The sequence below is a fragment of the Vipera berus genome (genome assembly GCF_964194415.1).
Source record: "Vipera berus genome assembly, chromosome: 3".
Classification (NCBI taxonomy): Eukaryota; Metazoa; Chordata; class Lepidosauria; order Squamata; family Viperidae; genus Vipera; species Vipera berus.
The window spans coordinates 10,371,375-10,395,702 of NC_138204.1; the positions used below are offsets into that span (position 1 = coordinate 10,371,375).

The window sequence follows — 24,328 nt, forward strand, 5'->3', positions numbered from 1 at the left end:
ACAAGATAAAAAGATTATAATAAGAAGCAACATACAACCACCACCATCACACACACACCCCCAAAAAAATAACTGAATAAAGAACCTGATAGATGCCCCCAAATATCCCATTGACATCTAACGTTCAGCAGAGGGGTCTCCAGTTAGCCTAGCTCTAAGCCTGGGAGAACAGTCAGGCCTTTGTGACTCACTGGAGTAACATCAGGATGGGAACCATCGGCATCTCAGTGGGAACCTCATTTCTGAGGGCAGATGCTGTGACTGTGGAGGTGGGCTACCTGGGCTGTGATAGATGATATGATTTAATCAAATGAATCAGAGCACACTTTGTAATATCATTTTTTTAATTGTAAAGAGATGGGCAATTTAGAAATTCGATGATAGGATGAGAGATAGATAGATAGATAGATAGATAGATAGATAGATAGATAGATAGATGATAGATAGATAGATAGACAGACAGACAGATAGATAGACAGATAGACAGACAGACAGACAGACAATGGATAGATGATAAACAGACAGACAATGGATAGATAGAGAGATAAGAGAGATGATAGACAGACAATGGATAGATGATAGACAGACAGACAATGGATAGATAAGAGAGATGAGAAAGAGATGATAGACAATGGATAGATGATAGATAGAGATGTAGATAGAGAAGAGATAGATATAGATAGATAGACAGACGATAGACAATAGAGATGAAAGAAAGAGAGAGAGAGAGAAAGAAGAGAAGAAAGAAAGAAAGAAAGAAAGAAAGAAAGAAAGAAAGAAAGAAAGAAAGAAAGAAAGAAAGAAAGAAAGAGAGAGAAAATGAGTTCTTGTCACTTCGAACTGGCCAGCCCGACACTACTGAAAATAGGTATCTAATGGGTAGGTCGTTCGATAGGTAAATAAACTCAAATAAACTCAAATAACAGCCTTACAGTATGTATTTGAGCCTTGGTGGAGCAGTGGGCTAATGCCTCCTTAAGTAACACCAGCTGCCTGCAATTAGTGCAGGTTCGCGTCCCACCAGGCTCAAGGTTGACTCAGCCTTCCATCCTTCCGAGGTAGGTAAAATGAGGACCCAGATTGTTGGGGGCAATAAGCTGACTTTGTAATAATGCCGCTTGGGGTGTGTGTGTGAAAGCCCTAATAAGCAGGCATATACATAGAATGAAGGCTACTGCTAAGCTTGTAAGCCGCCCTGAGTCTTTGGAGAAGGGCGGGATATAAATGGAATTAAAAAAATAAAATAAAGTAATCTAGCTTTCTTATTTTCTAGTTCCTGTACCAATTTTATGAGCACATAAATTTGAGTGTACGTCTTACTGTCCTGAAGCATTCTCTGTTTCATTTCTTTCTTTGGTCTAGCTTTCGTGCTTGCAAAAAAGCAAAAAGTATGTGCAATGGTTCAGGCTTCACATTTTAATTAATATGTACAATTAATCTTTATCTTACAAGTAGTAAAGCCATTAATAAATAACATTTGCACTGTGTCGAGACCAGGTGCAAAACTCTTCCTCTCTCTCCACAGCCCTGTAACTTCATCCAGGTTCTGCCGGGACTCTGCAATCTCAATTTCTCTTTTTTACAACGGGGCTGAACCTTGTCATTGCCATGAGGCTGGCGCCGTTTCAAGCCAGTGTGAGCCATTTGGAGGCCAATGTACATGCAAGTCCAATATCATCGGGCGAGAATGTTCCCGCTGTGCCACTGGATATTGGGGTTTTCCCAACTGCCGACGTGAGTGAGCTTATGAGGAGGGAGAGAAATGTGTGTGTGTGGGGGGAGAGATAATTTATGTCCTACCAGACAATCATGAGCCAGCCATGTGCTGCAGCTGCCAAAAAATCCAATGCAGTCCTGGGCTGCATTAACAGAGGGATAGAATCAAAATCACGTGAAGTGTTAATACCTCTTTATAAAGCCTTGGTAAGACCACACTTGGGATATTGCATTCAGTTTTGGTTGCCTCGATATAAAAATGGTGTTGAGACTCTAGAAAGGGTGCAGAGAAGAGCCAAAACACGATCCTTGGAACCCCATTTTTAGGAGAAATAGCTGGATCTGGAATTAGACAAAGCAGAAATGTCCAAGGAACTGTTCTTGGTATTAGAAGGGAGTTTCACTCAAGATTCAGAGAATCTTCTCAAAGTATCTCCTAAGCCAGACATGTCAAACACAAGGCCCGGGGGGCAGATCCGGCCCGCGAAGTGGTTTCATGTGGCCCGCGAAGCCATCCTGGAAACAGTGAGGGAACGCCCCCCACTGCCTTGGCCCTGGCCCAGAGACCCTCCTTCTGCCAGAGAACCTCAGATCTGTCCCACTCCTGCCCGGGCCCCCATAGGCACCCTTGATGCGAACGATGTAGAGCTGGCCACGCCCACCCAGTAGGCCATACGCACTCTAGCCACGCCCACCCAGTAGGCCACCCTGGCCATACTCACCCGGCCCCTTGAGGGCAACCGCAATGCTGATGCGGCCCTCAATGAAATTGAGTTTGACACCCCTGTCCTAAGCTAAGGAGACCACTAAGAGTGCAGAGAAGAGCAACAAAGATGATTAGGGGACTGAAGGCTAAAACACATGAACGGTTGCAGGAATTGGATATGTCTGGTTTAATGAAAAGAAGGACTAGGAGGTGACATGATAATGTGTTTCCCTCAAAATAAGACCCAACTGGAAAATAAGCCCTAGCATGATTTTTCAGGATGCTTGTAATATAAGCCCCACCCCAAAAATAAGCTCCAGTTAACATCAGCAGCCAGACAAATGGATTTAGTACCGTATTTCCCTGAAAAAAAATCTAACCAGAAAATAAGCCCTAATGCATCTTTTGGAGCAAAAATTAATATAAGACCCAGTCTTATTTGCGGGGAAACACCGTAGCAGTGCTCCAATATCTCAGGGGTTGCCACAAAGAAGAGGGAGTCAAGCTATTCTCCAAAGCGCCTGAAGGCAGAACAAGAAGCAACAGGTGGAAACTAATTAAGCAGAGAACTAACCTAGAACTAAGGAGAAATTTATTGACAGTGAGAACTATCAATCAGTGGAATGACTTGCTTTCAGGAATTTTGGGTGCTCCAACACTGGAGGTTTTTAAGAAGAGACTGGACAACCATTTGTCTGGAATGGCATAGGATTTCCTGCCTGAGCAGGGGGTTGGATTAGAAGACCTCCAAGGTCCCTTCCAACTCTGTTATTCTTTTATGTGACAAGCAACATTTTGCTCACAATTCAAGGCCATCCTTTTATTCCTATCTGTCAAGAAAAGTTTGGGTTCAGGTACTGTAGGCGTGAAGAGACGCGGTGGCTCAGTGGGTTAGGACGCTGAGATTGTCGATCAGATGGTCGGCAGTTTGGCGGGTCGAATCCCGAGTGCCGCGTAACAGAGTGAGCGCCTGTTACTCGTCCCAGCTTCTGCCAACCTAGCAGTTCGAAAGCACGTAAAAATGCAAGTAGAAAAATAGGGACCACTGCGGTGGGAAGGTAACAGCGTTCTGTGCGCCTTTGGCGTCTAGTCATGCTGGCCACATGACCACGGAGAGGTCCTCGGACAAGCGCTGGCTCTTCGGCTTTGAAACAGAGATGAGCACCGGCCTCTAGAGTTGGAAACGACTAGCACGCATGTGTGGGGGAACCTTTACCTTTACCTTTTACTGTAGGCCTAATGCTGGGAAAGATTGAGGGCAAGAAAAGAAAGGGACGACAGAGAATGAGGTGGCTGGATGGAGTCACTGAAGCTGTAGGCGTGAGCTTAAATGGACTCCAGAAGATGGTTGAGGACAGGAAGGCCTGGAGGAACGTTGTCCATAGGGTCGCGATGGGTCAGACACAACTTCACAACTAACAACAACAACTGTATAAGTAAATTGAAGGCAGAGTTCTGGGTTATTAGCTTACCAGCATTTATTTTAGTGCAGCCCACTAAAGCAATTTTCTTCCTTAGGATCCTTTTAGCAAGCTATTCAAGAGAGTAAATTGGACTGCAAAATCAATGTGAAATTATCAGAAGCGTGCACGAATGAGAAGCAGCTGAAAATTGGTCTCTCTTTTATGAATGTTTTGAATTGCAGCATAGTGATTAGGTAGTCCTCAACTTACAACAGTAATTTAGCCCAGAATTACAGTCATGCTGGTGGTTAAGCGAGTCACCATGTGACTGTTCCCAATTTATTGGACCTGTTTTATGGTATCACCATATCATTACTGGACATAGCGGGTAGTTTTTGCAGAAATGGGAAGTTAATGGAAGTTTCTGGCAAATGCTGTAAATTGTGGTCACATGATTATGTCACACATCTCCAGTTTAGACATTGATGACGTAGCCTGATTGTGTTTGTATGCAAGGGTTCTCTGTCTCATCCCTCCCCCAATTTCACTCCTAGCCTGTGACTGTGGATTTCGCCTGTGTGATGAAGTGACGGGACAGTGCATCTGCCCACCACGTACCGTTAGACCAGAGTGTGTGGTCTGTGAGCCCCAAACCTTTGGCTGTCACCCCCTGGTGGGCTGTGAGGACTGCAACTGTTCTAGTTCTGGGATCCAGGATCAGACCGAACCAGGGTGTAATATAGAGAGTGGACAATGCCAGTAAGTAGAGATCATGATATGAACCCTGTTTGTATGAACGCTAGAGCACCAGCTAGATCTGGCCATCCTATATCACAGCCCACATCCTGCCCTTTGGCTGTCCCAGTCTGGCCCGTATGAGATCAGTTGGAAGTTAGAAAATATTTACAAGTGCAGTGCAGAGGGCCGGAGAAGAAGTTGGTCCGGCTCTCCTCAGTCAATGTGTGCCTTCGGTCAGCTGGTTATAGAAAGCTGCTTATAAACCTAAAAAAAGAGAGAGATATAAAAAAGATGCTGAGACTCTAGAAAGAGTGCGGTGAAGAGCAACAAAGATGATTAGGGGACTAAGGCTAAAATATATGACGAACGGTCGCAGGAATTGGGTTTCTTAATTCTAGTGGAAAGAAGGACTAAAGGTGACATGAGAAGAGTGTTCCTATATTTGAGGGGCTGCCACAAAGAAGAGGGGGGTCAACCTATTCTCCAAAGCACCTGAAGGCAGAACAAAGAGTAATGGATGGAAACTAATCAAGGAGAGAAGCAACCTAGAACTAAGGAGAAACTTCCTGACAGTGAGAACAATTAACCAGTGGAACGGCTTGCCTGCAGAAGTTGTGGGTGCTCCAAGACTGGAGGTTTTAAAGAAGAGATTGGACAACCACCTGTTTGGAATGGTATAGGGCAGGGGTCTTCAAACTTGGCCCTTTTATGACTTGTGGACTTCAGCTCCCAGAATTCTTCAGCCGGTGTGCCTGGCTGAGGAATTCTGGGAGTTGAAGTCCACAAGTCATAAAAGGGCCAGGTTTGAAGACCCCTGGTATAGGGTCTCTTGCTTGAGCAGGGGGTTGGATTAGAAAACCTCCAAGGTCCCTTCCAACTCTGTTTTTCTGTTATTGTCTCTCGCAACCTTTCCAGCAGTAATCCTTTGCACTGGTCATGTTAGCTCTTGACTTCAATGCCAGCCGTAATAACAAACAAACGAACACAAAAGGTGACCATTTGTTCTTCCAGATGCAAGCCCAACATCATAGGACGTCAATGTAATGTCTGTGCCCCTGGATATTATGGCTACCCCAACTGCAGGGCGTGTGACTGCCATGAAGCAGGGACAAAACCAAGCATCTGTGACCCGGTCACTGGAGAATGTCACTGCAAGGTTAGTCTGATCATTGTCTAAAGTCAGTTTGTGGCCAGATTATTCTTCGAGGAGCGGTAAGAAACAGTTGTCGCAAAGGTGCTTTTTGAAGAGGCAACTGGCCTTTCTTGTTTTTCTTTGAAGGTGTCTCGCTTCTCATCCAAGAAGCTTCTTCAGCTCTGACTATTTATTATTTATTTATTTATTATTTGGATTTATATACCGCCCCTCTCCCGAAGGACTCGGGGCGGTGTACAGGGCAATTAAAACACTATATACAACGCATAATATACAAAAATTAAAATAAATTAAACCAAGTAGCCCTAAACAATAAAACACGTTCTAAAATTTAAAATTTAAAATCTAAAACCCCAGTCCCTCAGTCCAGGCCGGCAAGTTCAAATAGCCAAGTCTTCAGGTCGCAGCGAAAAGAGCGAAGGTCGGGAGCCATCCGGAGCTCAACAGGGAGTTGGTTCCAGAGGGCAGGCGCGCCCACAGAGAATGCTCTCCCCCTGGGGGCCGCCAGTCGACATTCCTTGACCGACGGCACCCTGAGGAGGCCCTCTCTGTGGGAGCGCACAGGACGATGGGAAGTTAATGCCGGCAAAAGGTACTCCCGTAAATAATCCGGGCCCTTGCACTAGATGGTGGGGAATGGAAAGATTTATATTCTTTGCAGACAGCTGGTCATTTGCATTCTTTTAGGGAATTATTGATGCCGCTTGGAGGTTTATCTGTATCGTCAGGGTCACCTGAGTAGTGCAAATGGGTGTGGAGCCTTCTACTCAGGTGACCCTGAGGACACAGACAAACCTCCAAATGGCCTGAACAACTCTCCAAAAGACTGCAAATGACCAGCTGTCTGCAAAGAATATAAATCCTTCCATGCCCCACTATCCAGTCAGAGCTGAAGCAGCTTCCTGGATGGGAAGTGAAACGTCTTCAAAGAAAAACAAGGAAGTCCAGTTGCCTCATGAAAAAGCATCTTTAGGACAACGGTGACCTGGACGACTGAGAATCTCCAGAGACATAAGAAATGGTGAGGCCAGCGGTGATGGTGCTTTCAGTTCTTCACAGCATCAGCAGACATTTTCAAGACAAACTCTGCCAACATCATTTATTTTTAGAGTCAACAATAGCGTGTTCCCTCAGGGGAAGTTTCTGCGCCTGAATGTCTAGTTCTAAGTGTTACTCATGAGCACAAACCTACCGTTCTTCAAAATCACTTCTTTAGGAGGAAAAATGGTGCAAGGATCTGTGGGACAAAACATATCGGGAGACATTGGAGGGACAGAGCCTGGAGGCCAGAAGGGAAAGAGGGGACTTGATTAAAACCTTTAAATAGATTTTATCTAACTATTTTATTTGATATATATTAAGGGTGTGGATAAGGGACGCGGTGGCTCAGTGGGTTAGGACGCTGAGCTTGTCGATCAGAAGGTCGGCAGTTCGGCGGGTCGAATCCCGAGTGCCGCGTAACAGAGTGAGCGCCTGTTACTCATCCCAGCTTCTGCCAGCCTAGCAGTTCGAAAGCACGTAAAAATGCAAGTAGAAAAACAGGGAGCACTACGGTGGGAAGGTAACAGTGTTCCGTGCGCCTTTGGGGTCTAGTCATGCCAGCCACATGACCATGGAGACGTCCTCGGACAAGCGCTGGCTCTTCGGCTTTGAAATGGAGATGAGCACCGGCCCCTAGAGTTGGAAATGACTAGCACACATGTGCGGGGGAACCTTTACCTTTACCTTTAAGGATGTGGATAAGGTTCCAGAAGGAAGTATTTTCGATATTAAGCAAAAAATCAAGAAGACAAGGGCATAGCCTCAGGGCGACAGGAAGGAAGTGCAAAAGTAATGTTAGAAAGTATGACTTCATAGAAAGAGTAGTGGGAGCTAGCAACCAACTTCCTGCTGAGATAGTGGGCCCAGTCATCAGTAACTGAGTTTACACATGTTTAGAATAAATATGACCATCATCCGATAAAAATTAAAAGAATAATTTTTTTAAAAAAACCCTCAAAAGGCAGAGTTGATGGGCCACTTCCGAAGGTCTTTTTTCGGTCATCAAGTTTTCTATGTTTCGAAAAATGGCTTTGCAACAAAAGCGTTGTCAGGGAACGTGAGATTTGTGTATACAATGTCAATATATATGGACCTACCTTATTTCTTTTTCAATCTCTAGGAAAATGTGGAAGGCCCAAGGTGTGATCAGTGCCATTTGGGGACCTTCTCCCTTGATGCCGGCAATCCTAAAGGCTGCACCAAGTGTTTCTGTTTCGGGGCAACCGATCGCTGCCACAGTGCCAAGAAGTACCGTGTGGAGGTAAATGAGTAGGTGAAGATTTAGGGGTGACTGTCCCAGAAAAGAAAGATAAAAGAATCTCATATTTAACATATAAAGGAAGGTGAAGAGTTGAAAGCCGAGTAAACCAAGGAAGGAAGCTGCCACACAATATGAAAAAAGGAGATGGATCTATGAAGTCGTCTGTAGGTAGCACTCTCTTAAACGTTTTAGCATTGCTATTCATATTTCTCAGAATACTATCAATAGACCCCCATAGATTTTGCAGTAATCTGTTCAATTAATAGAAGAGGCACAGTGATCTAGTGCAGGGCTTTTCAACCTTTTCACCCTGCAACATTCCAGCTGATCGGCACTTCTTCTGGGCTCAGAAGTGCCAGGATTAGCGCCGAGCTCCAGCTGGATCCTGGCGCTCCCACTCAGCCCTGACAGCCCTGCAGTTCCAGCCATCTCTCGCTCAGGCTTGTGCGGTGCTGCCACCGGTTCAGCTCATTCTCCTCCCCCGCTACCACTTTTCTAGGATGGTCGTGTACCACCCACCAGGTGCCAGTGTACCACAGGTGGTACCCGTACCACTCGTTGAAAAGCCCTGATCTAGTGATTAAGATGCTAGACTTCTTGACCAGAAGGTTGGCAGTTCAAGACCAGAGTACCGCATGGTGGGGTGAGCTCCCATTTCCTGCCTCAGCTCCTGCCAACCTAGCAGTTCAAAAGCATACAAAATGCAAGTAGATAAATAGGTACCACTGCGGTGGGAAGGCATCAGCTCTCTGTGCACCTCAGCATATAATCATGCCGGTCACATAACCGTGCAAGTGTCTTTGGACAACACTATCTCTCTTGGCTAAGAAACAGAAATAAACACCACCACCTAGAATCAGACAGAGGCAGACAGGGGAAACATTTTGTCTTTTTATTCAGTGTAATATCACTGCGGATCAATTCATAGCAACTGTTCATTGTCACTCTGTCTGCCCATCTGTGTCTCCCATCTCCATCTTGGTCCTGAGAGACCTGGGCTATTCTCTTGAACCTCAAAAGATGACCACAGGATTAACATTGACAGAGAAAAGAACCTCAACCGTCTAGGCCTCAAAAGCTTTGAAAGCTTCTGAGCCCCCTGTTGTTGTTAGCTGCGAAGTCGTGTCTGACCCATCACGACCTTATGGACAACGTTCCTCCAGGCCTTCCTGTCCTCTACCATCTTCTGGAGTCCATTTAGGCTCACGCCTACTGCTTCAGTGACTCCATCCAGCCACCTCATTCTCTGTCGTCCCCTTCTTCTCTTGCCCTCAACCTTTCTCAGCATTAGGCTCTTCTCCAGTGAGTTCTTCCTTCTCATTAGGTGGCCAAAGTATTTGAGTTTCAACTTCAGGATCTGGCCTTCTAAAGAGCAGTCAGGGTTGATCTCCTCTAGGACTGACCGGTTTGATCGCCTTGCAGTCCAAGGGACTCGCAGGAGTCTTCTCCAGCACCATAGTTTGAAGGCCTCAATTCTTTGGTGCTCAGCCTTTCTTATGGTCCAACTTTCACAGCCATACATTGCAACTGGGAAGACCATAGCCTTGACAGACCTGCATTTACTTATCAAGACCTGTGTCTTCTAGTTCACTGACATGAGTGGGTGGACTTTGCTGAGTGGAGACCGACAAGGAGCCTCCACTTCGGTCAGTTTGGAAGACGAGACTGTTCACGCTGATCTTCGGCAATTTCCAGACGTTTTCCAGGAACTTTATTGGCATGCCCCCACTTCTTATCTTGGAGATCAGGTAAGTGATTCCGGGCTGATAGGCAATTTTTGCCAAAGTATTTCGGCGTTCTAATGCTCAAAAGCCAAATTTCTAATATTTGAAATGACATTTAGATTCTTTAGAACCATACATTTTTCTTCTGGGTCAACTTACATGATGAAGAACCAGCAACATAAAACGTTTGCGTTTAATTCTTGAAAAAGGGTGTGTGGTTTTTTTTAACACATTAATATTGTCCCTATGAGATTTTATTAAACTTAGTATGATGTTGCACAACAGGTTGAATCATGTACCAAGTGGGTGGCTATATCCGTCGAAAAGATAAAATAGATAAATGCTAAATTTTACTTCTGAAGCAGATAAAAACCCATATCTTAGATTTTGGGTTTCCCTAGATTTTCTGTGACTTTAAGATACTTAGCTGTTCAACTTCATTTAGTATAAGTCTAGAAATCCATTAAGTTTTCCGCTAAATTTGAAATAGATTGCATTCTTCTAAGTACAAATTCTTATTTAAAAAATGGTTGAGATGCTTTTGTCAAAAATAATTCTAAAAACTAGATTTTTAAAAATTGTTGATATCAAGTTGTTATAAGTAGACTGTTCAGTAAGACAAAAACACAGGTCCAGGGTCAAGCATCTCCCTTTTTCTAAAGGGAGGAATATCACCAATTCAAGCAAACATTTCTTTGCTTTGAAGAGATATAAAACAGCCCAGCATCCCTTGTGGCACTTAAATCTCTTTCTGTTCATTCCACTATCTTACCGTCTAAATTTGAAAAAGTACTTTTCCATCTGAAAAATGTCATTTAATTAAAATAGAATCCTTGATACAGAAAAGTTTTAAATTAACATGGTGCTAGAACGTTAAATTGGGGGCTTGGGAACAATTTTAACATCCTTGTGGGCAACATATTCTTGCTTTGAATACAGGTCTCCTCCTATGCTGGGTATTTAAAGTATGAGTTGCATTCAGACATACAAAGGGGTGATGTGTTCATACCGATGGAATCCTGGGCTGACGTTATCCTCAAGGTATTATCTCCCATTCCTCTTGGTCTTTGAACTAAATGGCAGTAGGTCCAACTGTGTTTTCTTTCATTCATATGTTTTTGGTCTTTTCCTAGGGAAACCAAATGAGTATTATGTTTGTTGAAGACTCCTATCCCACTCCTGGAGAAGTTTATAATGGAGAGCTTCAACTGCTGGAGGTCAGTTGAGATTTATAACCCCATGGAGAAGGTGAAAGATACTGGTCAAGGAGTTTTCGGATGATTTTAGAAGCTTATTTTGGATAGATCCTATCTATTCAGGAAGGAAGCAGGGGGATGGCCTCAATCTCCAACCTTGTATAAGGTGGTCAAAAGGCTACTGCCGTGGATGGTACTGAATATAATGAAACGTACATAAATGTGTGTGTGTGTGTGTGTGTGTGTATGGTTTAGGGCTGATCATTCAGGAAGCAAATTACTGTTTCAGCATGATCTTTATGCTTAACAATCAATTCACATTGAAAGCTGTACAAACTAATGGTGGAGGCTGTAGACTTAAACATAAAATAGACAATCAGCAGCTCAGGTTTGAAGATCTGTGTTTTTTTTGCAGATTCTGACAAGTTAAGGAATGGCTTCCGTTGCAACCATATTGGATTCATCTATTTATCTTTCTATTTATTCTCTCTCTCTCTCTCTCTCTCTCTCTCTCTCTCTCTCTCTCTCTCTCTCTCTCTCCCTCCCTCCCTCCCTCCCTCCCTCCCTCCCCTGTCTGTCTATCTATCTATCTATCTATCTATCTATCTATCTATCTATCTATCTATCTATCTATCTATCTATCTATCTATCTATCTATCTATCTACAGCAGGGGTCTTCAAACTTGGCCCTTTTATGGCTTGTGGACTTCAACTCCCAGAATTCCTCAGCCAGGCACGTTGGCTGAGGAATTCTGGGAGTTGAAGTCCACAAGTCATAAAAGGGCCAAGTTTGAAGATCCCTGATCTACAGTATCTATCTACAGTATCTATCTATCTATCTATCTATCTATCTATCTATCTATCTATCTATCTATCTATCTATCTCTGATTTCTCTATCCATCTCTATCTCTCTTTATCTAACTGTCTCTCTATCTTTCTATCCATCCATCCATCCTATTAATGGGAAAATTAAGATCCAGTGCAGCCATAATCTGGTTTATTGATGTAAGAAAATCATATTCCTACTAATGTTGTACTGCATCTCACTCTTCTTTCCTAGGGTAATTTTAAACACACTGAGACACACAACCCAGTCTCCAGGGAAGAGCTGATGATGGTTCTGGCTAATCTGGAGCAGCTGCAGATCCGAGCCCTCTTTTCCCCAATTTCATCCTCTGTGTCCCTCCATCGGGTGATCTTGGAGAAGACCACAGAGACCCATGGAAGCATCCAAGCCAATAGCGTGGAATTGTGCCTGTGCCCAGCCAATTACAGAGGAGATTCTTGCCAGGTGAGAAAACTGTTTCCTCACTAATCCAGGCAGAGCAATGTTTCTTAACCTCAGCAACTAAGGTGTGTGGATTTCAACTCCCAGAATTCCCCAGCCAGCACAGAATCTGAATGTTGAGGTCCATACATCTTAAATTTGCTGAAGTTGAGCAATACTGATGTTGAATAATCATAATCCTCAGTTCATTATATAAGACATTTGGGATTCATAATATGCTGATCTACGCCATTTTGGAATGAAAGTTTTTGATCCAGTATTCTAGGAAAACGCTAGGATTGGTGAAGCTGAAATCGACAGATGTTGCTGAGATGGATAACTTATTTTATCACAGGAAAGAGACACATTTATTGGTGATTGGAACTTTACTGGGCTTTTTTTCATAAAAATGAAAAAAAAATAAACGTGATTTTTGATTTTGATTGTTAGACAGGACAGATTATAGAAAAAAAGAGTTATAACTTTAGAGAGAGGTTAAGATCTAATTGTATGTGTAACTGCTGTGAAAAATATCAGAAGCCACTTTTTTCTTTTCTATTTTACTTTGACTTTTTTTGTCTTTTCTTTCCTTTTTTATTTTTTTCTTTCTTTATATTCATTTGCATTAGTTTTTATCTGTTTAAAAAATTGTTTTATTAATACTGTATATAAGGCAGTAATGGAGATTCTAGTCCAGGCATGTCAAACTCGTGACGTCACGGAACTTTTTCCCATTGCCGAAAATGGGATGGGCGCTGTTTCTCCGTGACGCTCCGGCCTGCGGGCCTGTAGTTTGACACCCCTGTTCTAGTCCCATTTGTTTTATATATATATATATATATATATATATATATATATATATATATATATGTATATGTATATGTATATGTATATGTATATGTATATGTATATGTATATGTATATGTATATGTATATGTATGTATGTATATGTATGTATGTATGTATGTATATGTATGTACAGGTATGTGAGGAATGCGGTGGCTCAGTGGGTTAGGACGCTGAGCTTGTCAATCAGAAGGTCGGCAGTTTGGCGGGTCGAATCCCGAGTGCCGCGTAACAGAGTGAGCGCCTGTTACTCGTCCCAGCTTCTGCCAACCTAGCAGTTCGAAAGCACGTAAAAATGCAAGTAGAAAAATAGGGACCACTACGGTGGGAAGGTAACAGCCTTCCGTGCGCCTTTGGCGTCTAGTCATGCCGGCCACATGACCACGGAGACGTCCTCGGACAAGTGCTGGCTCTTCGGCTTTGAAACGGAGATGAGCACCGGCCCCTAGAGTCGGAAACGACTAGCACGCATGTGCGGGGGAACCTTTACCTTTACCTTTTATGTATGTATATGCATATGCACATATGTGTGTGTGTGTATGCTTTTTATACACATATATATTTATCTATAGTATAATACATCCATAAAGGTAAAGGTAAAGGTTCCCCCGCACATGCGTGCTAGTCGTTTCCGACTCTAGGGGCCGGTGCTCATCTCCGTTTCAAAGCCGAAGAGCCAGCGCTTGTCCGAGGACATCTCCGTGGTCATGTGGCCGGCATGACTAGACGCCAAAGGCGCACGGAACGCTGTTACCTTCCCACCGGAGTGGTCCCTATTTTTCTACTTGCATTTTTACGTGCTTTCGAACTGCTAGGTTGGCAGAAGCTGGGACGAGTAACAGGCGCTCACTCTGTTACGCGGCACTCGGGATTCGACCCGCCAAACTGCCGACCTTCCGATCGACAAGCTCAGCGTCCTAACCCACTGAGCCACCGCGTCCCTTACATCCATACATCCATACATCCATACATCTATCTATATCTATACATACTGTATATCTATAACAAATCTATCCATCTTTCTCTCTATCCATACCTGTCAGTCTACCTACCTGTCTACCTACCTTCTCTCTCTCTCTCTCTCTCTCTCTCTCTCTCACACACACACACACACACACACACACACACGCACACACCTGTCTGCCATATATGCTGGATTCAGGACCATTATTAAACCAGGACCAGAATCTGCATTACTGTTTCTAAGCAACTCCTAAGTCTCCAAACTGAAAAAAACCCAACACATCCTGAGCAACTGTCAAGTAAGATGAGGAATGTTAAGGGCCCCCACCTCCTGGGGGCATTCTTTTTCAAGTGCCTTACTTCGATGATGATGGTCTGACGCATATTATCTCCTTTGCAATTAGGAATGTGCTGCAGGCTATTCAGGCTATTACAGAGACACCAAGGGTCTATTTCTAGGGAAATGCATTCCATGTGACTGCAATGGGCATTCGGATCAGTGCCTCCCAGGATCTGGAATATGCCTTGTAAGTAAACAACGATTGTTCAAGTCCATTTACCCCAACGGTGCTCTCTCCATTAAATGCTGAGTAGTGATTTATTTACTTGTGCAGATATAGTGGAGGCAGAGACAATTTTTAGGGCTGGTAACTTGAATTCTAGAGGAAGCAGAAATTTTCTAGGACATTTGTCCTGCCTTTTATTTATTAAATTTATATGCTACCCATCTCCCTGATAAGATGACTCTCCTACCTTTTCCAAATTATGCTGAGTTACTTTGAACTTAATGAACTCCTAAATGTATACAAATAATGGCACTGCTATTGGTTTATTCTTCTATAAGCTTAAATAAAATAAATTGTTCTTCTCATTTCAGGGTTCCCTGTCACTTACTTAAGAGTATGGAATTAGTAAGCAAGGTTTCCTCCCCAGCTGGGCTTGATTTTTGGCTGTTAGAAAATGACTCTGGGGAATTTCCAGGTTAATTTTCATCCAGTACGTTCTCCCTACATCCCTGTAAGGAGATCAGAGCAAACGCACTTGACACTCGGTTCAGTCAGCAAAAATATTGCTTGATGCTTATTCATTGAACATTAGCAAATATCAAGGAACAGCTAATTAGAAGAAATGAGACAAAAGGCAGGAAAAAATGAGGAAGGGGGAAGAGAAAAAGAGAGAGAGGTAGGATGAATTAAATAAGGCAGGGAACGTCATGCAGATAACTATCCAGTTTTCTTTGCAATGGTGTAGTCCATATATCATTGGATCTCTGGATAGATTGATTTATTTGGATGGATTTATCCTGTAGTTCAATCTACAGCTATGGTATTTATTCCCTAGAGTCCCTCATCCATGTTCTAATCTAGACTGATCCAGCTTTGTATCTGACCTCAATTAAGGTCAACTGCTCCCCTGCTGATGCTTTCTGTAATTACATTCTTTTACTTGTCATTTAGGCATCAGATGGAGCTTTCTCTAATTATCTCAAAAAAGCAGTTAGGATCCTTTGAGGGGGGGGAAATGGCTGGTTTTTCACCCAGAAATTAGAGAAAAATGAGAAGCAAGGAAAGCAGAAGTTTCTATTTTATACAGCAGATCAAATGCAATATTCTGTAATATTTTGAGCTGTTGGCCGAATGCTACAGTAAATCTATCATGCACTCTTATTGGAATCAAATATATACTGAAGGTTAGAAGAATACCAACTCAAAGAACAAGACTAAAAATAAAAGATTTAAACTGATACTGATAACTTATCTCAAGACTATATAGACCTATCTCAAATTGTTTTGGAGGTAGACCAGATAGTGAAAACAGATCTAACTATCTGTGTTATCGCTGCTTCTCCCCCATTGCCTAATTTTTAACCTTCCTGGCTAAGGAACTATGTTCTTCTCGGATTATTTTATAAAGTATAATTTCCCATAAAATTCCCATAAATTCCCATAAAAGACAAAATCGTGTCGGTGGTCAGGTAAGGAGTCTTACTTAATTTCTGAAGATGCAGCCAGACTTTCTCTTGAAGGATGTGTCGACAAAGGACGAATAGTTTGAATATGTGAAATTAGCTTCATTATTTCTTTCCTATACAGAATTGCCAACACAACACAGAAGGTGATCACTGTGAAAGGTGTAAAGATGGTTTTGTGGGCAACTCTTCACTTGAGGGAAACCTGCAATGCATAGGATGTCCCTGTCCTCTTTCAGTTCCATCTAACAAGTGAGTATCTTCCATGCGTGTAGTCCTCTTTGTTTCTTTGGCAACATCATGTGTTAGCTTCTTATTTGCATATGGAAGAGCATACAGGTTGTCCTCAACTTACGATAGGAGCTGTGGTGGCACAGTGGTTAGAATGCAGTATTGCAGGCTAACCCACTGCTCACTGTCAGGAGTTCAGTTCAGACCGTCTCAAGGTCGACCCAGCCTTCTGTCCTTCTGAGGTCAGAAAATGAGGACCCAGATTATTGGGGACAATGTGCTGACTCTGTAAACCAATTGGGGCTGTAAATCACTATGAAGCAGTGTATAAGTCTTGTGCTATTGCTATTATAACAGTTTGTTTAGTCACTGATCGAAATTACAGCAACCCTGGGGGGGAAAAAATGACAGCTTTTCGGCCGTTGCAGCATCCCCATTGTCACATGATCAAAATTTGGGTGTCTGGCAGCTTACATATTTATGACGGTTGCTGTGTCCCGCAATCACGTGATCCCCTTTTGCGACCTTCTGACAAGCAAAGTGGAAGCTGGATTCACTTGGCAACCGTGTTACTAACTTAACAACTGCAGTGATTCACTTAACAACTGTGGCAAGGAAGATCATAAAATGGGGCAAAACTCATTTAGCAACTGTCTCACTTAGCAGCAGAAAGGTTGGGCTCAATTGCGGTCGTAGGTTTGAGGTCTCCCTGTGTTTACTCCAGTTTGCTAATCCCATAAGAATCAAAGGGGCTCAGATGTAATTATGAGCTGGCTTTATTTGGTGCAAATTTTAACAGCTCTTTCCTCTTCCTTTCCCCCATTTTTGTTTTAGCTTTGCCACGGGATGTATCTACAAAGGCTCTACCACGCAGTGTCTTTGCAAGCCTGGTTATGCCGGATTTTCGTGTGAACGGTACCGTGTAACTTGGAATTCAGCTGTTCCAACTTGGCTTGCTTAAGATCTGACCCTTGTAAGGCAGGATGGGGCTGCTCCGTTCTTCACTGGTGGAATCAGGTCACCCGTGAAGGACTTCACATTGCAGATCTGTAAGACCTTCTTCTTTCCACCCAAGGTGTGCTCCAGGTTACTATGGTAACCCACTCGTGATTGGCAGCTCCTGCCAGCCCTGTGACTGCAGTGGGAATGCTGACCCCAACATGCTCTTCAGCGATTGTAACACGTTGACCGGGGTCTGCACAGGCTGCATGTACAACACCGCAGGGCCCCGTTGTGAAATTTGTGCTGCTGGATTTTACGGTGATGCAGTGGTAGCAAAGAACTGCACCGGTAGGTCTACGAACCAGTCTCTTTCCTGGGTGCATTCATACTTACAACGATGTGTTAAAAAAACGAAATGCTAGTCTCAGCGGTTTTATAGTCTGTGTTACATTTATATCCAAATATTTTTGCCCTTTTGATTCAAAATAGTTCGCAGAGCATCTTGAAAAAGATGAAAAAAACTGGCATCAGTTTCACCGTAGTATAAACCTGGTGATTTTTTTTTCTCCGTGGAAAATACAGGTAGTCCTTGACTTACAACCATTTAGTGACCATTCAAAGTTACAATGGCACTGAAAAAAGTGACCTATGGCTGTTTTTCACACTTACGACCATGCCGGATCCCTATGGTCATGTGATCAAAATTTGGGCACTTGGCAACTGGCAGGCATTTTATGACAGTTGCACTTTCATGGGTCCCGAGTCACCATTTGCAATCTTCTCAGCTGGCTTCCAACAGGCAAAAAGTCATTGAAGGAAGCCAGATTCCCTTAATGAACACATGTTTCGCTTAACAACTGCAGTATTTCACTTAACAACTGTGGCAAAAAGGTCATAAAATGGGGCAAAAGTCACCGAACAGCTAATTTTGGGCTCGATTGTGGTCATAAGTTGAGCTTTACCTGTATTGCTGAAGCTAAGGTGTAAATACATTGGTCAAATTTTTGTAGTTCATTAGAAATGGAATCCATGATCATCTTTTTAAAGTCTTTCTCCCCTTGCAGAGTGCAGCTGTCTGTCCTGTGGGACGGACTCGTGTGATCCTAAAACTGGCCAGTGTCGATGTAAGCCTGGGGTGACAGGTCAGCACTGCGATCGCTGTCAGGTAAAATAGACCGATACTCCCTGATTCTTAAATTCTCTGTGCCACATCTGTGAGGTGTATCCCTCAGGGATCATGGTTTGTTGCGATTCTTTGGCTGATAGGCTCTGTTAATACACACTGTTGATTTCAACTTCGGTATTTGCATATAACAAACATCAAATATGCCAGGCGTCCCCCTGTGATTGTGTTTTCTCTCTTGCCCAGCCAAACCAGAATGATAGGTGGCGAGTGGGCGCGGAATGGCAGGCATTTTCACCCTTAAATAACTAACTGGAAGGGAAATACCAAGAGCCTTGGTGGAGCAGTGGGCTAATGCCTCCTTAAGTAACACCAGCTGCCTGCAATTAGTGCAGGTTCGAGTCCCACCAGGCTCAAGGTTGACTCAGCCTTCCATCCTTCCGAGGTAGGTAAAATGAGGACACAGATTGTTGGGGGCAATAAGCTGACTTTGTAAAAATGTCGCTGGGGGGGGGGGGCAAAGCCCTAATAAGCAGGCATATACATAGAATGAAGGCTATTGCTAAGCACATTGATTTGTGCTTTAAAATTGTAAGCCGCCCTGAGTTTTCGGAGAAGGGCGGGATATAAATGGGATTAAAAATAAATAAATACGGATTTATCAATCCACTGAGTAGGGGGAAAAACCCTATCCAATGATTGAATCAAAAAGATCACTTTATTGAATAAGGTAACAGGAGTGTGAGGAAGGAATGCTTTCTTTGTCATGATTAAAAAAACAGATAAAAGTATGACCAAGAGGGACAGGCGGTTATGAAGTATGAAATGTAAATAATAAATGAAAGAGACTTCCAAAAACTCCAGCTAGTTTTCAGCACTCCTGTTTCCATCTTAGAAGTGTTGTTTGTTTATTATTTTATGTATTTCCCATCTTTATTATTTTTTTTATAAACAACTCAGGGTGGGAAACCTATCAAATACTCCATCCTCTTATTTTTCCCACAACAATCCTGTGAGGTGGGACTGTCCCAAAGTCACCCAGCCGGCTTTCATGCCTAAATTGGGAATAGTCTCCTGGTGATTGGCCCAGAGTCATCCAACTGGCAATCATGCTTAAGGTGGGACTAGGACTCACAGTCTCCTGGTGATTGGCCCAAAATCATTGAACTGGCAATCATACTTAAGGTGGGACTAGGACTCACAGTCTCCTGGTGATTGGCCCAAAGTCATCCAGCCAGCTTTTATGTTCTAACAGTAATATCTGACTCTACCTCAGCTTCTTCTCATCTGGCTTGTCTTCCTGCTGTGGACTCTCATTCTAGAGCCTGCCTTCCCTTACAACAGTGTGTATGTCAACAGAGTTGTAGGCAGTGAGAGTGTAGAATTAAGCAGCGAGCTGCTGGAGATTGTGAGTTCTTTACCCAACCTGAATCTGTCTTTTCCTTGAAGGAAGAGGAGGAATTGGACAAATAGCTAGGAGCACCTCAATCCCTTACAGATAAAAGTGCTTGGGCTGCTTTCATATGGAAGAAACAACATAGTGGGTGCCTCGGTACAGCCTAGCATGGCCCAGGACCATCATCTCACACTAAACCTATTCCTTCAAGCATCCTACAGTTTGCAGTAAGCATCTATTGCAACAGTGTCCAACCTTGGCAACTTTAAGACCTGTGGACTTCAACTCCCAGAGTTCCCCAGCCAGCATGTTTCACTGGGGAACTCTGGGAACTGAAGTCCACAGACCTTAAAGTTGCTAAGGTTGGACACCCCTGATCTAGAGTTCAGTGTCCCGAATGGAGATGGTCATGATATCCTGTGTTAATAATGTACATGTCCCATTTGCCTGGAGAGATTCTTCAGAATGACTTACTGCCCTTATCTGAGTGCAGAGCAGCTTCTGTAAACGTAGCCACTATTATGTCCATTATAACGGGTCGCCAACCCCCAGTCCGTGGGCCAGTACCGGGCTGCGGCATGCCAGCAACCGGTCCACATAAACAAACAAAGCCCCATCCGTGGGATGCAGGCAGCACACAAAACCACACCCCCTCCAGTCCACGGAAAAAACTTCTCTCCACGGAACTGGTCCCTGGTGCCCAAAAGGTTGGGGACCCTCTGTATTACAATCTGGATGGGGGGGAAAACCCACCTTTTTTTTCCTTTTTTAGGAAGGGTATTATGGCTACGAAACCTGCTTGGGCTGCCAGAGGTGCGACTGTGACATTGGATCGGTGAGCCCCAACTGCCATGCCCAGAATGGCCAGTGTGATTGCGGTCCAGGTGTCAGCGGTTCTCGTTGCCAGCAGTGCTCCCCTGGATATTGGGGTCTCAGTGCAGATGGCTGTTCCAGTGAGTTCCTTCTGTAATGTTTAGGCCTTGCTAATTAAAAAAAAGGGACGCGGTGGCTCAGTGGGTTAGGACGCTGAGCTCGTCGATCAGAAGGTCAGCAGTTTGGCGGGTCGAATCCCGAGTGCCGCGTAACAGAGTGAGCGCCTGTTACTCGTCCCAGCTTCTGTCAACCTAGCAGTTCGAAAGCACATAAAAATGCAAGTAGAAAAACAGGGACCACTCCGGTGGGAAGGCAACAGCGTTCCGTGCGCCTTTGGCGTCTAGTCATGCCGGCCACATGACCACGGAGACGTCCTCGGACAAACGCTGGCTCTTCGGCTTTAAAACTCTGTCACTACAAGTTGGGTAGTTTGTTTTTCGGCCCACAGTCACAATTCAGTGATGGCAATTTGGCCCCCCTTTTAGAGCGTGTCTGTGCATCTATCATGACTAGTGGGAATTCAGTTCATTGTTGTCCATATCGGACAAAACTGGTCAAATTCAGATGGTTTTTTTCCCCCACCAGGCAGGGAAAACTTTTCTATCCCACTGTTGTGAGTGTCGAACCTCTGATGATGCATGGAGATAATTCCACACTGGTTAAGGTGAACTGAAAGGAATCCTGCTGGTAAATCTTTGTTCTTCGATGTTCTCTCAACAGAATGCCAGTGTAAAGGAGGCTCTTGCAACCCTCGCACAGGTGAATGCACCTGCACCAATGGCTTGACAGGGAAGCAATGTGACACATGTATAAAAAAACATGAGATCCCGGTGGTGGATGGTCCAGACAACATGAGATGTGAAGGTTAGGCTTCTTCTTTCCTTCAGTGCCTTGTTGTTGTTGTTAGCTGCGAAGTCGTGTCTGACCCATCGCGACCCCATGGACAACGTTCCTCCAGGCCTTCCTGTCCTCTACCATCTTCTGGAGTCCATTTAAGCTCACGCCTACTGCTTCAGTGACTCCATCCAGCCACCTCATTCTCTGTCGTCCCCTTCTTCTATTGCCCTCGATCTTTCCCAGCATTAGGCTCTTCTCCAGTGAGTCCTTCCTTCTCATTAGGTGGCCAAAGTATTTGAGTTTTAGCTTCAGGATCTGGCCTTCTAAAGAGCAGTCAGGGTTGATCTCCTCTAGGACTGACCGGTTTGATCGCCTTGCAGTCCAAGGGACTAACAGCACCAGAGTTTAAAGGCCTCAATTCTTTGGCGCTCAGCCTTTCTTATGGTCCAACTTTCACTGCCATACATTGCAACTGGGAAGACCATAGCCTTGACTATACGCACTTTTGTTGGCAGGGTGACGTCTTTGCTTTTTAGTGTGCTGTCTAGATTTGCCATGGCTTTCCTCCCCAGGAGCAAGCGTCTTTTAATTTCTTGGCTGCAGTCCTTGGTCCCAGCTATTGTCTGTTTTGGGGTCTTTCTGTAATTCTCCCTATTGGCTAACATCGATTGCAGGAGTCTCAGTCTTATCTGTCCTGCTAGCCAGACTGAGAATGGCTCATGTATCTAGTAACGCTTTCACTTGGGTGCAAGTGCTGAGTGGGTTAGAGAAATTTTATGAGGGTTATCAGAATGATTACGCAAATGTAGATAAGTGGTTAGCTCGGGGTGTTAATAATAAAGTTGGAAGGGACCTTGGAGGTCTTCTAGTCCAAACCCCCTGCTCAGGCAGGAAACCTTATACCATTTCCGACAAATGGCTATCCAATCTCTTCTTGAAAACCTCCAGTGTTGGGAGCATTCACAGCTTCTGGAGGCAGGTTATTCCGCTAGTTAATTGTTCTAATTGCCAGGAAGTTTCTCCTTAGTTCTAGGTTGCTTCTCTCCTTGATTAGTTTCCATCCGTGGCTTCTTGTCCTGCCTTCAGGCGCTTTGGAGAATAGCTTGACTCCCTCTTCTTTGTGGCAGTCTTGCTTCCATAGTTCTTCCTGAAAATATGGACTGCTGAAATTTTGGTTTATCAATAGAAGAGAATATTTCTTAGGTCAGGGTTGAACTGTGGGGTCTCTGAGGTTGGCTGCTTTCTTGCAGTCATTTCATTATCCACGAAATGTCTGCAAGAAAACAACCAAGCTCAGAGAGCACCAAGCACTCCACAGTTACAGTAGCTTCATCTTGATCCTATTGATATCAGCTGTCCTATGGCTTATCCCAACGGTGCTTTTCCAAAAGGCAACTGGACTTTACTGGTTTTCTTTTTTTCCTTGAAAACATTTTGATTCTCATCCAAGAAGCTTGCTCAGTTCTAACTGATGGGTGGGGAATGGAAGGATTTCTATTCTTTGCAGTCATCTGGTCATTGTCACTCTGAGAGGTAGAACACAGAACCAGAATAATAGAGTTGGAAGGGACCTTGGAGGTCTTCTAGTTTAACCCCCAGCTCCAGCGGGAGACCCACTATTTGAGGGGCTTCAGATAAATGGTTGTCCAGTCTCTTTTTGAAAGCCTCCAGTGATGGAGCATCCACAAGATCTGAAGGCAAGCTATTCCATTGGTTGATTGCTCTCACCTTTAGGCAATTTTTCCTTAGTTCTAGGTTGCTTCTCTCCTTGGTTAGTTTCCATCCATTGTTTCTTGTTTTGTCTTTTGGTGCTTTGGAAAATAGATTGACCCCCCCCCATCTTTGTAGGAGCCCCACAAATGCTGGGGCTTCTATCATGTCTCCCCTAGTCCTTCTTTTCATTAGACTAGACATACCCAACCCCTGTAACTGTGCTTCCTATTTGTTGGTCATTAGCTCTCTCAAGAATATAAAGCCTTCCATTCCCCACCTGTCAGTTGGAACTGAAGAAGCTTCTTGGATTGGAAACAAAAGATCTTCAAGGGGAAAAAGAAAGCTCAGTTGCCTTTTGGAAAGGCACCTTCGGGACAGTCTGTGGCTTACTTTCCTCTCTCATTAACAGCTTGTGATAGCTGTGTGCTGCTCCTGTTAGAAGATCTCCAGAAGATTGACAGTGACTTCCCTGCCCTGGAACATCAGCTGAAAAGTCTCAACACCACCTCAATTGCCTGGGCCCGCCTGCACAACATCAACGGCTCTATGCAAACCATTACCGTAAGTGGAGCTTTCCAGCTAATTATTCCTCTTCCAACTGCTCCACAAAATTCTAGATTTACTTTGCGCTTGCTTTTTCCTGTACAGAACCAAGTGCGCGACTATCAGAGGTTTATATACAAACTGAGGCAAAATGCTGATGAACTGGAAGAGGAGAACACGGATTTTGTTCAGGATCTGAATGCACTTCAGCACAAGGTGCAACATTTCTCTCCCCCCCCTTTCCTTTTCCTACATTTGTACAGGTAGTCCTCAACTTCTTGTACTAATTGTATTTGAAGCTACAATGGCACTGAAAAAAGTGACTTATGATCATTCTTCACACTTATGACCGTTGCAGCACCCCTAAGGTCACGGGATCAAAATTCAGACCTTTGGCAACTGGTTCATATTTATGATGGTTTGTGGTGTCCCTGAGTAATGTGATCCCCTTTTGCGATAACAAAGTCAGTGGGGAAGCCAGATTCATTTTCCCCAGTGGTGGGATTCAGCCGGTTCAGTAGAACCGGTAGCTAAATTTTGTTGAGTTTGGAGAACCGGCTGAACCCACGCTGCTTCCGGAAGTCTGTTCTAAGCCTGGGAGGCCTGGAGGAGGTCTCCCAGGCCTAGAACGGCCCACCGGAATTGCATTGATGTCATTTCCAGAACTCCATTCTAGGCCTCGGAGG

The 24,328-nt window shown here is 44.0% G+C and overlaps 1 protein-coding gene across 1 annotated transcript in view; it reads left to right on the top strand.

Moving 5' to 3' along the window:
* Positions 1 to 24,328, top strand: part of LAMA5 (laminin subunit alpha 5) — a 240,553-nt gene that overhangs the window by 166,347 nt on the left and 49,878 nt on the right. The window contains exons 34-50 of the mRNA XM_081322853.1: positions 1,526 to 1,734; positions 4,380 to 4,584; positions 5,575 to 5,719; positions 7,878 to 8,018; positions 9,605 to 9,766; positions 10,682 to 10,783; positions 10,876 to 10,959; positions 12,000 to 12,230; positions 14,420 to 14,542; positions 16,109 to 16,236; positions 17,050 to 17,130; positions 17,291 to 17,505; positions 18,222 to 18,322; positions 20,449 to 20,629; positions 21,270 to 21,413; positions 23,509 to 23,660; positions 23,748 to 23,858. Of these exons, the coding sequence (XP_081178979.1) occupies positions 1,526 to 1,734; positions 4,380 to 4,584; positions 5,575 to 5,719; positions 7,878 to 8,018; positions 9,605 to 9,766; positions 10,682 to 10,783; positions 10,876 to 10,959; positions 12,000 to 12,230; positions 14,420 to 14,542; positions 16,109 to 16,236; positions 17,050 to 17,130; positions 17,291 to 17,505; positions 18,222 to 18,322; positions 20,449 to 20,629; positions 21,270 to 21,413; positions 23,509 to 23,660; positions 23,748 to 23,858 (2,515 nt within the window). The remainder of the gene's footprint in view (positions 1 to 1,525; positions 1,735 to 4,379; positions 4,585 to 5,574; positions 5,720 to 7,877; positions 8,019 to 9,604; positions 9,767 to 10,681; positions 10,784 to 10,875; positions 10,960 to 11,999; positions 12,231 to 14,419; positions 14,543 to 16,108; positions 16,237 to 17,049; positions 17,131 to 17,290; positions 17,506 to 18,221; positions 18,323 to 20,448; positions 20,630 to 21,269; positions 21,414 to 23,508; positions 23,661 to 23,747; positions 23,859 to 24,328) is intronic.